The sequence below is a fragment of the Carassius auratus genome, chromosome 3 (genome assembly GCF_003368295.1).
Source record: "Carassius auratus strain Wakin chromosome 3, ASM336829v1, whole genome shotgun sequence".
In the NCBI taxonomy this organism is placed as follows: Eukaryota; Metazoa; Chordata; class Actinopteri; order Cypriniformes; family Cyprinidae; genus Carassius; species Carassius auratus.
The window spans coordinates 17,699,357-17,714,599 of NC_039245.1; the positions used below are offsets into that span (position 1 = coordinate 17,699,357).

Consider the following 15,243-nt stretch of genomic DNA (forward strand, 5'->3'; position numbering starts at 1 on the left):
TTATTACTGTTATGTATTCTTTACTGTCACTTTTGATCCAGAATAATGTGTCCTTGTGAATATATATATATGATATATATGATATATGATATATAATGTACGAAAATTAATCAAATATTTAAACTAAAGCAAAATTGACAATTTTCTTCAAAATAACACACACAAAAATGTAGGGTACTAAAAATATATTTAATTTAATAAAGGTCAATGTACACAAAATGGACATAGGAACAATCTAAAAACTAGAACACACATTATAAAGCTTGGCTTATGAATATTAATTAGTTGATTTTTTTTTTTTAAGGAATTAAGTGGTCTCTAGTCATAATAGATTAGCTCTTGCTACTTATAACGATTCAGTCCTGTTCCAAAGTGACAATGGACTGTGTAATCATGGTTCCTATACACCCATGATCCAAAAAATAATTTATCAGCATTTTCTTTAGATTTTGGGGTGAAATGTGATATTTCTAAACGTAAGAAATGTGATTCCACATTGATTTGATAAAATGACCATTTGAAATGCACAGCATAATGCGTATGGACTAAAATGCCAATTAATCAGATATTTAAAACAGTCACTGATATTCACCGAAGCTTTCTACGTGCTTCTGGCATGTTGCACAGTCTTGCTAATAGTTCCCAGTGTAAGAGGTATTGTGTTACTGTCTTTCACGGAGGATTTTGTCAGTATGACTTCTGCGTTTGTGTACTCAGTGTCTCTGGAGGACGATGGAATTAGATCTTCCACATTCAGTCTTCCCGATTTACCCTTCACCCCACAGTGTCCCTGGCCTCAGACATAAAACATGAAAACTGGTTCTGAGTGACATGAGAACGAACAAGGCCAAGAAAAAACTTTACTGCATGGGCGGTACAACTCTGCTTCAAATTGAATTAGAGCAAACGTACGGGCTGATTTCAGAATACAGCACTTAAGTCAAAGCTAAGCACGTTGCTTATGTTATCTGTTTCCAATATGCTCATGCTGTTCACTTTCGAGTGCTAGCTCAGACCAAAAGCATTTAATCTTATTAGCCTATTTCCAGAGCAGTTTCTTTGCATTTTATTTCATTTGACTGACATTTGTACCTTCAGGGTATAAAAAGTGCATACATGTGATCATACAAAACTTTATGGCCTTAGTAACATCATCTTATACTCAGACACTGACACTGTAAAGCAAGTAACCACCACACATAGTCAAGACCAAGACCATAACCTCTCCACACCTGAACAATACGCAAGGGTGAGGGATTGAGTGTGTTCTTAGTTGATGAAGACAAGGAATACCATGTAGTGCACGATACAAATGTGAGTCCATACTGAAAAGATGGGATTTCAGGTTTCAATTAGATTCTGAAATAAACATAATTTTACGTTTTTTAAAGATTTGTTTATTTCAAGGTGTCTTTATTGCATGGTAATTAAAGAAGTAGTTAGTTATATTAATTAACAACATATGCTTAATATAGGGTTAAGTTTGGTTTAGGGTTTGATGCTTGTAATAACACATAATTTTAAAGAAAATACAAAATGATGACAGCATCCTTTCAAAGGTTACTAATATTTACCATTCAGGTAATAATGTGTACACTAATATGCACCCTTTAGATGTTAAGAGGATACAAAATTGTACTTCTTCATAGGGGTACTGCCGTACAGCTTTTAGGATTTTTCTTTTCCTTCTTGAGAAATGCCAAGAAATTCTGAAACTACAATATTTTACAATAAGGTCTTATTTGTTGACACTAGTTAACTACATGAACTTTCAAATCACAGTATTTATACAGCATTCATTAATCTTGATTTTAACATTTGCAAACACATTTTTTAAATTAAAAGCTATATCTGGTAACATTGTTTAATGCGCTGCATTGTTTAGTGAAATGAACATTAAGGGCGCTTCTACTTTTGGTTTGATAACCTGTAAAGGTTCAAAAGAACGTGGAGTAAATTTCTGCTGAAAGCGAGTGGAAATCAGTCACACTGGTCAGGAAAGTGAGTGAGAAAATACAGAAATACACAGTCTGACCAATTCATATATCAGCAATTCACATCAGAAACTAACCCTAGCGGTGTTTCCATGAACCAGACCACCCTTTTAGGCGGACTCGTGTACGGTTTGCAGGTTTGCGTGCAAGTTCAGAAAACAGTGTTCACATCCAAATAAACTTCTCCAGCTCAAAAAAAGTAACAGAGAAATCACCACCTGTTTTCTGTATTATGTAAATATATTTATTTTTATTTATACAGCTGTATAATGCACAAATCTGTACATAAATTGTGTTCCAGATGCATACCACATTTATTATTTTATCTTATTTAAATGCTCTTTCTGTTCTCAGTGTCATATGCAGCATGTATGTTTGTGCCAAAATCTCCTAAGAAAAAAACACAAATTCCATGTGTTTGCAGCACACACTTGGAAATAAATACTGTAAAAAATATATATATACAGTTTAATGCTCATTATAAGTTTGTTACCGAAACCATTAACTAATGTCAACACATGTGGCTTTATTGAATATTCCATTGTATAGTGTTATAAATTTGTATACAATTTTCAATTCATTCGTTCACTGTTATTGTTATGCTGATCATTTACAATGATAAAAATTATTAACGCAAAACTTTCTCAAGTGGACTCTGCACTACAGATATTTTTAGTTGAAGGCATGATTAAATATGGCAAAATAACATACGAAACATACAAACATACGGGGGTAAGGAGGTGAAGTAGTTTCAGAATTAGGTTTAATCCAGTTCAGCATGTGGGACGGTTTATATCTCCACACCTCAAGTGGCAGAAGAGTATGAATCTTCATGAGAGCCAGCATGTGGCAAAAACATAACAGAGTGATGTACACACAATGCTCCAGTCATTATTTTTCTCTGTGGGGAAAAAACACTGCCTAGAGAGAATATCTAGTATGCTACTGTAACTGTAAAAAAAATCAAAGGCTGTAAACTCCTCCATCATTGTGTCATCAGACAGACAACAAATACCGTGAAACACAGTGCTTCAGTTCCTGGAGATAAACTGTCTTCACAGACTGAATCTATTCCAAGATCTTTGGAAATGTGCACTCAGCAAGAGCACCTTCATTACTGACAGCGTGGACTCTTTCACCCCTTCAATATCACCGCCATCTGTTTTCATATGAGACTAGAGCACAAGAGGCATATTGCTTTTTTTTCTTTTCTTTTTAAAAATAAAATGTGAATCAACTCCACACAATAGGAAGCCATATTTTAAACTTAATGGGAAAGTTGGAGGACAATTGAAAATAAATGAAAACAAAATATCAGAATGTCATGGCATTAGACACAAAATATCGAGAGCGGCTTCTGCAAACAAATGATACATGACCTTTTCTCAGAATTAACTTCACTTTTCTGAGCCATTTTACAATTACCTTTAAAGTTCACCCCAAAATGAACATTTGCTTAAAATGTACTCCCCCTCAGGTCATTCAAGATGTAGATGAGTGTTTCTTCTTCAGAAAAAAAAAATTAGCATTAAATCACTTGCTCATCAGTGGATCACTGGCAGTGTATGGGTGCCTTGTGAATTAGTGTTTTTATCAGCTGTTTGGACTCTCATTTTGATGGCACCCATTCACTGCAGAGGGCCCATCAGTGAGCAATTGATTTCTCCAAATCTGCTCTGATGAAGAAACAAACTCATCTTCATTTTGGATGAACTGAGTCCATTTTAATTTCAATTTTAATTGTTGGGAGACCTATTCCTTTAACTTATCATTTAAAAACTATTTTTTCTTCTTGCTTGCTTTAACAAATATCAGCTAAATAAAATAAAAATAACATGATATATATAAAAAAACGAATTACAAAAAAATATATATTTTACAATATATTTTAAAAACATATCATATCTATTGCCATTACATTATTGTGACTTCAGTGTTCACTGTATGGCAGGGTTCTGTGTTTGAAATACACTATCCATATAATAGTTTCTTCCACCGTAAAATCATCACTAATAAACATGGTAAAGACTTTCACATTACTGTTCTTTCATGCACAGGCAAACCGAGATTCTTCTGCAAAAGTGTGTTAAAAAACAACAGCTCTTGAAGTTTATATACCAGACACACTGGTGATTTTAGCAAAGGTAATGTCCTTCACAGCTGAGCGGATCCTCTCTGAAGTCAGGCCTTCCTTTACCCTAAAGATACGTTTGCTGGAAGTCTCCGCAGGACAATGCTTCAGACTTCTACAATCACTGCATGAGCCGTTCAATCAAGGTACAATTAGTGAGTTTCAATGCCAATCTGCATGAAACCTTGAATTTAGCCTCTGCTTCCCTTGGAATGCATTTATACAGTTATAATAAACCGAGTACAAATGAGAGACCGAGACAGAGAAAGCTAGAAAATTTAAGATATGAACAGATGGTGTATTGCCTCTTGCTGGTGTATAAACCTGGTGAAAGACATTTGGAGCTGCATTTTTGGAATAGTTTTACTGTTAAAGTGATCAAGAGGTTTCTAAGATGGCTACAAGGCAATTCTGGTTTCCCATCAGATTAATTTTCTAAAAAAAAAAAAAAAAGTCATCCCTCTCTATATCTTATTATTTCCCAATATAAAAAGAACTGAAGAAATGTGACAAGTATTCCTGTCATATACTCAGCTTTTTTTTTTCTTTTTTTTAATAACAAGGGCCAGGTGTGATATTTACATACATAAATTTACATGCATTCTCTTGTGTGATGAATACAAGACAAGCGAATATGAATATGCCTGTGCAATTATCAGCAACATATTCATTGCTTCCAAACTGTGTGCCAAACTAATGCATCAGAATTGCACCACTTAACAGTATTTTTAGCTGCATATTAGTTGTGTTTTTTATCATCCGAAACGTGCTACAATTTCTAAAGTGACTTATTTACCGCAACTGACGTCAAGCACAAAGCTCAGGCAAAGAAATGCACCACATCTCAGATATCTGGAGTCCATACTTTGGTGATGTAATGCCAAATTTAGAAGTCCATTGTGAAGGCCACATCAGTGCAAGCTCGGCACAAGAACATCAAGTACACTATTTGGGACCATTCCATATACTTACGTACAGGTCTTTTGACTTGAGCCCGTAATCAACCACCTAGCAACATTGTTCAGTCACTACTATTTTATGCCCCCAAAAAATAACCTAAAAAAAAGACAAACAAATGAAAACTTGCAACATAAACCTGTCTAAGCCAGAAAACCCTGATGTTTGTTCATCTATCCAAATGAATCATTACCAGTTCATTCCCTGCAGGGCACCTGCAGAGTTTTCTTCACCCAACAGGTCGATATTAATAACAAAACATTGCATTCTTCAGTTCATTTGCTTGCATCGATACTTCATGTCGACAACGTGCTCTCACCGGGTTAAATCAAGCATGCAAAAAGCAAAAACAGTTTTCCTCATCAAGATAAGCTCTTATTAATTTGGATTTAATTAATATTTTATTGAGATAAGCTTTTTTGAGAATTCATGCAATAGGAGTATTACTTCTAGTTATGCAGTTTTCCAAGCTTTTGAGACAGACAGATGCTCTAAAGAGACTGAAAATATACTGAGAAAGAGAAAGCAAAGCAAAGCCCAGAACAGATACATAACTGGGAAGCAAAAGAAAAGACCTTTTGATATCTTTTCAATGTTTTACTACTCAAAGGTTTATTTTTATTTATTTTTTAGAAATTAGTACTTTCAGTAAACTGATCAAAAGTGACAGTAAAGACATTTATGATGTTACAAAAAGAGTTTGATTTCAAATAAATGTGGTTCATCAAAAATGTCTATTCGCCAAAATAAATAAAAATATATTTAAAAACAAAATCCAGAGAAAATATTCAGCAGCACAACTGTTTCCAACACTTCATTAATAAGAAATGCATCTTAAGCAGTAAATCATCATGTTAGAATGATTCCTTAAGGATCATGTGACACTGCAGACTGTAGTAATGGCTTCTGGAAATTCAGCTGTGCATCACAGGAGTAAATTACAAATTAAAATATTAGTCGAAATAATTTTATTTTAATAATACCATTTTCTGTATTTTTCATCACATTAAACGCAGTCTTGGTGAATATAAAAAAAAAAAAAAAAAAAAAAAAACTCTTACCAACCCCATTTTCAGATGCTGAGTAGACCTGCATGAATAAAATGAATTATCACAGATGAGGCAAAGTGATCTGGTGTTAACAGTTATCTATACACCCACATGTGAAGAATGCATAGAACGACTCTATGAATCCAAATTCCAAAACATCACACATTCAAACAAATCTAAAAGACGGGAGAGAATAGATAGACGTATTGACATCCCTCCTGTGGCTGAACAAGAGACCACAATGGTACTGTCAGTCTCCAAGTATTCTTGGCCCACTTTTGTCATTGCTCAAAAAATGTCACAAGATGAGCTGTCACTTGTACTCAAATGAATAAATATTAGGGTGGAACAGGGAAGAATTTTGAATACAATCACATCTTATATATGCCTAAATGTAAAATCATAACAGCTCTCCATATATATGAACCTCCATAATTATATCATCGCTCAAAGCTGAAGTTTTCAGCAATGTCAAAAAACATTCTGGCATCCTAGTATAACATGCAAAGATAAATACAAGACATTCCGGGTTGACTTCCCATGAAAAGGGTGCTTTTAAAACACTGCATCATCCATCGACCTACCAGTGGCAGATTAAGGTTGTCCAGAGAATGACATTCTCCTTGTTAGCACAGAAATTACACACTGTACCTTTTGAAGAAATGCAGAAATAAAGGCATAAAAGAGAACATAACTCCAAGTGAGGTGTTTAAAAAAAATCTTTAATTTATTTACAAACGGCAGAGTTTTGCAGAGTGGATTGAAAGACCGCCAGAAAGATTGTCATAAAACATTTGTCCATCAGTGAATTACAGTAAATTGCATTGCACGGTAGTCAAAAACAACTAGCATGCACTTTATTCTCCCAGTCACCAAAATAGATTTGATTATAAAATATAGCTCTCAGTATAAACATCAGGCTCGTTTGTAATCACCAACCAGTCCATTCAATTCATCTGTGTATGTGTAGAGATTCTCAAAGACTTGACATTTCTTCAGGTGATGTTTCAATGAGCCAAGACATCGCTCAGCTATTTTTCACATTTGCAAAATAGTTTTAAACGTCTATTGCTTCTCCTTACTGTAAATATGATGTTCAAATCATCTAAAATGCAAGTCTGCGCCTGCGGCAAATGTTTTGCTTGCAACCGACCAGATTAAAGAAAGAATTCTGTGAACTGAAACAGGATGAAAGAAGCTTCTAATGGAGAAAAAAACCCTGGAAAATAAATGCAGAATGCAGTAACTTTACAAATTAAGGAGGTGAGGATAAGACTGTTAGACTACAGCGAGAGACAACTAACAAGCTCCTGACACATTCACTTAAAATCAGTCTCCTTTTAGAAGTTACACCAGTCATCAATCACAGCGCCTGTCCTGTCCTCCATTCAGCTTTCCCTAAATAAATCACAATTCAACATGGCATTCAATCTGAAAATCCCATTGTGCGGTTTGAACACGAAGATGACAGAGCTGCATCTCTCCTCGATTATCAAACAAATCTAGAAGAATGAGTGAATTTCCACAGATGCGGAAAAAGTTCAACTTCGCGTATCAAGGATTAATTGAATCATAGTTCAATTACATTATCGCATCACGGGATTAAATATGCAAAGCAATACAGATACAGTTTCTTAATAAACACTAAGGAAGGTGTCTGCTTTAAATTCATGAAAACAACAACAAAATGAGACGCACACAACAATGGTCCTCTTGCGCCCTCTGTTGACCACAACCACAAAGCAGCTAAACTAAAGCAGCATTCTGTGTAGCTAATCACAGTTCAGCAGTGCTTACATACAGCATCCTCCTCGTGTAAACATGTCGATACAGTCATACACACTGTGGCACACTTCAAACACACTTATTTCAGCGTTAGAGACTAGTAAACCAGATCAATGAAGTGGTACCTTAACTTTGGCTGTTCAAGTGATATCACGGTTTTCTTTGTAGCGAGCCAAATAAGAAGGTTTTTTGGGAATGAATGAAAGAAAAACCCCAAACAAACTTCTTACGTGGCACTAGATGGAAATCCCTGATTTGATCCTGTTTGTGAGAATATTGCTTAAGAGGTTTACTTTGCATGGTCTCTCACAACACAGAAAAGCCTACAAATGACTTTATGATACACACTTAATGAATGTGATGGCAAACCATGCCAATATATTAAATCAACAAATTACAAGCAATAAAGTAGATAAGAGTTCTATATATACACTATCTCTATATACTCTGCTTTCACAATTGATGACAACTGAAACCACATACAACTACATAACAAGAAATGTTCTGCACCAAGCAGCCTCTATACTGGGTAGCAAGCCACATTTGCATACTTAAAGGTATAGTTCACACAAAAATGAAGAATAGATTACTCACTTTTTTTCTTTATTTTTTTAAGGAACACGAAAAGAAGTTATGCAAATGTCCTGATTAGCTAAATCGAAAAAAATATCTGTATATTCAAATCACACAAATTTAGGGAAAGAATTTTTTAGAATTTAGCCTCTGTTCACCATTCACTTATTTTCTGGAAAAGAGCAGCATGAGCATTCTGCTTAATATCTCCTTTTGTTGTTTTCAGAAGAAATGGCATGAGGGTGAGTACAGATGGCAGAGATTTCAATTTTGGGTGAACTATTTCTAGAAGCAGTTATGAAAGTTGTATTTAGTGTGTTTCTATGTCGATCATCATTAGAACATCCATATGTCACCGGTGTAGCAGCATGCAGATAAGTGGTACGAGTTTTCACTAACACTCCATGGTGAAGGATCCCGCATAAAACTTGATTACGCCATTTTTATATATAAAAGCTTTATAAAAAAGCTTAACTTTTAGATTTACCATGTAAAACATTATCAGTCGAAGTGTAATTCTCTGATATAGGTAGTTTCAATGTTGTTGCAGGTGGTTTATGACTAAAAGATAGTAGTCATAAAAAGAAAGTGTTGGAATTTCCACCATTACTTAAGCAGAAGCGTACAATTTACCTCAATATCCTCCATTTTTACCATACTAAATTAAAAAGAAAATTCATTCCTATGCTGATGTAAAAAAAATAAAAATAAAATAAAATTTCAGCTCTGCTTTGAAATACCTATCACTGAATATCCACTATAAAATATAGACTGTATTTTCTTTTTATTAATTGACAAATGGCCAAGGCAGGGTTGATCAATGCTTTAAAAAGACCTACACAAAAAGCTGTTCTCAGGGCAGTCAAACTTCTCATACATACTCACTAAATTGTGTTACTCTAATAGGTCTAGGTCTTTAGCTCCAAAAGCATACCTAACGACATAAATTTAAATTTAAGCCTATTAATTTGTGATGTGATTTTTAAACAATAAGATCAATAGTGAAACAAAATAAGTAAGTATCTGTAAAAACGAACGTTGTCTTCAAGTAAGGGCACCAGATCGAACAAGGTACGTTGTTTTTTGAGAAAGATTATAATATCACAACAAAAAATAGGGAATCTAGCATTTGAGCAATGAAGATTTCAGCATACAAATCTTTCTAGGAAACCCGTAATAGCGTCTGACTTTATCCCCAGCACCAATCTCAAGATAAACACACTGAATAAACATGTTGATGCATATAATCCAACTTGTCTGGCCAACATAGGCCTGGCTCTTAGATGAGATAAGTCACTTGATAACACAACATTGGCTGAACGGTGAAAAGAATGGTCGGTGCAATCTGAGGATGTTTTGCATCCACCGAGTTCTTCCACGCACCACCTCACAGAGGCTGTGAATTTTCATACCTGTTCTCCAGCAGTCCCTCGCTCTCCTGGTGAAACCAGCAGCAAAACAGCCACTCCTTTTCAAATGGCTGGAGAAGAGGAATGGATGAAATGAGGGATGGTGGTGTGGATGGATCAGGAGCAGATGGATCCAGGCGTGGAGGTCAGGGTGCAGACGGGTGTGGGCAAACCGTAGAAGAGTGGATCAGTCATGGGGAAGATGAGGAGGAAGAAGAGAACGACCCCCAGCACGTAGAAGAAGAGAATGGTGTGGCGGTGCGGGTGGTCCAGGGCTGTGCTGAGAGCTGGAAAACCCATGTAGTTACAGAAGGAATGGCACAGCACAGGACCCACCAAATGACCTAGAGACACGTGCAAAGAAAAAGTGTCAGTTACTTCTTCGCATGCATTACAATTTGTTTGTTACAATTCAAATTCATAAACAAATTGAATTGTGATATTATTTTCATGACAAATTAGGTTATTTCCCTCCCTAATTATCATTACTGTCTGCAATAAAGTAAAAAACTAAAACACACTAAAAGTATCCCACAGATTTCAAAATTAAAATCTTCAAACCTCAAGCTTTTCAAACTACTTTAAACTTTCTCTCTAAGCTTTCTTAAGCAAACTTTATCTTCATCACATTATGAAGCAATTATGTCTGGACACATGATATTTTTAATAAAAGCTGCATACAGGCAATACCAATAAATAATTCCTACCCTGCATAATTATTTCTCAAATTATCCTCACTGTCAACAATACAAACTAAAAGTTTGCAATTATCATTAATTTATAGTAAGAATCATCATCATGTCTGGACACAATTATATTTTATTAAAAGTAAGAGAAAGGCCATAGCACAAATACTGTAAATTACAATTACAATACTACAATTTCAATATATTCTTTTGTGCATTGCAGTCATAAACAAGATTTTTTGCATTATGGAAATAAGAATTGGGATGTCAATGTACTTAATTGTCATGAAAATAGTCACAATACAAAAGTTATCTTAGTAGTTACGATTAATATTTTAAATGCAAAACTTTTTGAATTTTTTGGGTATTTTGTAAAGTAGTAAATGCAACAGTAGTGTTAAAGAATAAACAGATGCACCTGTCCTGATGAATATAAAGGCTGTATAAGCTCCAAATACTGCAGTGTAGGAGAACTGGAACACTGAGAAGTACACAAACAAACACAGACATCAGTAATCATGTCTCACAGGCGGCACACCACGCACTAAAGATGACACTAAAGTAATGACTCTGTTACCTGCAGAGAGGAAAATCCCTGAGACAGTGCCCTGTCTGAACCGCAGGAGCTCGATTACATGATGAAAATGAGCTGCAGTCACACACAAACCGAGAGAGAGAGAGAGACAGACACAGAGAAAGAAAAAAAAGGTTACCATCACAATAATGGTCTACAAAGCAAATGAAATTATAAACAATCCTGTTTTTCTTGAGTAAGTCAGTGGTCAGTCATTAATAGAGGGGTAAATCTTTCTGTCAAACGAGACTTGAGAGGGTTGATTTTCCTCCATTATCAGAGCATTGTATGGAATGCTCAGGTTACCAGATATCTAGGTTGTGCCATTTGTTGTGATGAAATGAAATAATGTTTAATTAACAATGTTCACGTAATGTTTAATCAAAATGTTGTAACTTAATCTTTCAGTGAAGATGATATATATGGAGGAAAATATCTAACGCTATTCGCTACTAATATTTTATCGCAAGTTCAAATTACATTGGAAGACTGCGGAAAGGCTGCATTACCCACAAAAAGTAGTCTATGTCTACCTATAGTAGCTATTTGGCAACAATAATTTCCACATCTACACAATCTTGGTGACATCAGCCAAAAAAGCCAAGTTGTTTCATAGCCAAAAACAAGTTATAACATTTGATTAAAACCCCAACAAAACTCTTCTTTGGAACCTTTTCTAACATGCGCTCATGAGAAGCTGGCATTAGGCAGCGTGTCCACCAGACACACCATTTCGCCAGCTGAAAACATCAGGTGCTCTGCTGAGCTTACGAGTGCAGCGTTTTTTGTTTTTGAGTTGAGGTGTTGTGGTCATTATTATATGGAATATCCGCTGAAAGTAATATTGCAGACACATCACAAATTAAAGGTTTCTCCAAGCATTTAGCCTATTTTTCTATTTTATTCAGGATAATATGGTGGCAGTCCATCAATTCCATCTGGTACAGGCATGAAAACTCGAAGACAAGCAGTATTAACTGTTCCATTGTTAGTCAGTCGTAGTACAACCGTGTGACGGTTGGTTGGTGTGGTATTAGTCCCGCCCCTCCTCCACTGTGATTGGTTAGCTGAGTGATGAGCAGAGTTTTAAAAACAGGGCTCTATCATTGAAAACAACTGAAAAAACATGATATCTTCAGGAAAAAACACGTGATACACCTTGAGATGTGTCTCAAGACAGTAAACATTACATTTTGATTTCCTGTTGACTTCAAGACTTAAATGTAAGGTTGGAGTAAAAACTAATTATGGATGTATTTACCCCAGCCTGTATCTAAGCAAAGGGCACATCACCACTCACCAACTCCAAAGAAGAGCGGGCATGTGAAGATTGCCGTTGAGGGGCCGGCGCAGGGTACTAGCATGGGAAGCATGCATGCCCGAAAAACCAGCTCCTCTGTGAATGGCGCCACAACCTGGTTCCTCAGCCAGCGCATGTCACCCAGACACAACGTCCAGAAGCAGGGGTCTGCAAAGACATAACAGGCCAATCACATTTACAACAACACTGACAATGAAGCCAGTCTTATTCTTTTAGAGTAACAAAGCTCAATCTGGTTGAGTGGTCTGGTACAGCTTGAAGACTGCCTATTGCACTTCATCAAAATAGAAATGAGAATTTATTTATGGATACAGATTCACCTTCCAAATTCTTTGGCTGAAACGTACTGTTGTGTATTATAATTCAGCATTGTGACAGCTAACTAACTCGCTTTACAATTATAGAGGTTCACTGGAGACAATCACAAGATGTGGAAATGGCTGTTTACCGACTACAACTTTCATCCCATTGATGAAGCCCCAGGGGCAATCCATGGCTAGCTGGATCAGAGGGCCCAGAAACAGCACCTAACAATTATCAAATACAACATAAAAAATGTGCCAGATCACAAATCCAACGGAAAGACTCTTCTGCAATCTGAAGGTCTCTCAAAGTCTTCAGTTCCAACAACACTAGGTTTAAGGAAAACAATCGATTTCCATTGTCTAGAAAAACACCAAGTACAGACTTACCATGGTCAACAGCAGCGGAAGAATTATAGCAGGAATAAGACCCTCCAACCGGATCCCCATAAGGGCCAGTAATGAAGGACCAGGCTATGGGAGAAATCAAACACTTCTGAGGTAAGTCCAGTGTTTCTCCATCAACTGAGGTTCAACACAAAGGCAAAAAGCTTTATAACAAGACTGTATGATGCAGTGAGATCTAAAACCACTTATCAAATAAAAAAACACTTAATCTCAAAAAATGAGACGAAACATCTCTAAACATTTGTGTTGCAGTGAACTAACCTGGATGCCTGTGAACTCTTTCCATGACCACACAAACACTGGAGACAGAGCGGACACAATCAGTACACTGGTAAAGCGCCGTTTTATCACCGCAGGATGATCCCTGTTAGTGCAAACAACCACACAAACAAACAATCAGTGCTGTTGTAATTACATTAATACGTTTGCATCTTACCAACAATTTATGTTACATAAAACAAGACAAACATAAACAATGGGGGGGGGGGGGTCCCAGGTTTCATAGTAAGGCTGCTATGACGAAATATGACTCAAATTAATCAATAAATTATAATGAAATATTAAATCCATGATGTTTTATCTTGATGATTTACTTTTATTTTTAATGTAACATGTTTAACATTTAATTATTAGTTTTTCATCAACTTACTAATGGAATGTTTCATGCACTCCATGTTGTTGATGTCAAAGAATGGGAACATTTTGTGATGAAAAATTTTGTTCCAAACGTTCCATTTGATCAATATTTTTAACGTTCGATTTGAAAAGCATTTGATTCGAATGGTATTTTTTTAAAGACTTAACTCACGCAAGACTGAACGTTCTTTTCAAGCTTGAAATAATGTTTTCAAACATTAGATTTAACAATATAACGTTACAGTAAACGTCGAATCTGTGGTTACAATGCCCAAAATAGTGTCTAGGTAGGGTGCTCACAAGGTTTTGTGACACAGACAAAGGCTCCGAACTATACCTTGGTAAATCGCTTTTCCAAACGTATAGACTTCCAACATAGGAGCACGCAAGCAATAAACAGGAAAGAACTGACACCCAGCAAAGTCCATCAGGAACAGACGCTACATTAGCATGGAGTTGATCTGAATGAAAACTTGACATCAAACCATCGTCGTCGTTCATGGCGAGACCGACAAGGACTAAAAACCACTAGATGGGGTAAAAAACTGCAGATGTGGGTGACACATTAAACACCACACACGTGATTTTGTTTACGACCTAGATAAGTGTATATGTCCACAATGGAGGTTGAAGCTGACTGAGAGCCGACTGTTTGGGCGCCACAGAATGACGCCATCAACGCGAGACGGTCCTGCCAGCCAGTATTTCAATTCATATCAGGACAGTAGGTGATACTCTTGAATGGGAAGAAGAAAATGAAGGACAAATTATGTAACAAATAACGGTCCATTGGGACTCTGTAACCTTTACAGCATATGTGCAGCTTTTGGCTACAATAAGGTATATTTATTACATATCCTACCCAATTTCCGATTCACAATTCCTTGCAAAATCGTTTCAGTATAGAGATCATTTTGTATTTTACATGCATATTTTATGTACTTATTTGTGTAATATGTTAGATAGATAGATAGATAGATAGATAGATAGATAGATAGATAGATAGATAGATAGATAGATAGATAGATAGATAGATAGATAGATATTAACTGATAATGAAATTAATTTTGGAATTCACTGTTTCTAGACTTTTGATTCATATAAACCTTGTGACACATGCTTAAAAGGGGGGGGGGGGGGCAGACCTTCGGATTATTAGCTGTTTAATTTTGTTGTGAAAATATGATTAATTTCATACAGCTTTATAAAACTTCCTCGTCGCGCAGATGGTCTTCTTAAATTAAGAGGTGTCGATGAAAGTGAGACAGCACAATCACTTGGAACAGGTGAGATGCCGTTCCACAAGTGTATTCCTAAATGTGGAGAATGCGGAGGATCCCACGGGCTGTCAGATCCCTCGCTCGAGCGTCACTCACTGCGCGCATATGCAACACCAGTGATGTGGTGCCAACAACAAC

At 36.1% G+C, this 15,243-nt stretch overlaps 1 protein-coding gene across 1 annotated transcript; it reads right to left on the bottom strand.

Moving 5' to 3' along the window:
* Positions 1–6,835: 6,835 nt before the first annotated feature.
* Positions 6,836–14,491, bottom strand: LOC113049014 (CAAX prenyl protease 2). The gene is made up of 8 exons (XM_026211025.1): positions 14,163–14,491; positions 13,451–13,553; positions 13,172–13,255; positions 12,928–13,006; positions 12,459–12,626; positions 11,162–11,233; positions 11,003–11,065; positions 6,836–10,242 (listed from the first exon to the last, which is right to left on the bottom strand). Exons 1-8 carry the CDS (start codon positions 14,324–14,326, stop codon positions 10,016–10,018), a joined length of 960 nt encoding a protein of 319 aa, XP_026066810.1. The 5' UTR covers positions 14,327–14,491; the 3' UTR covers positions 6,836–10,015.
* Between the last annotated feature and the right edge of the window lie 752 nt (positions 14,492–15,243).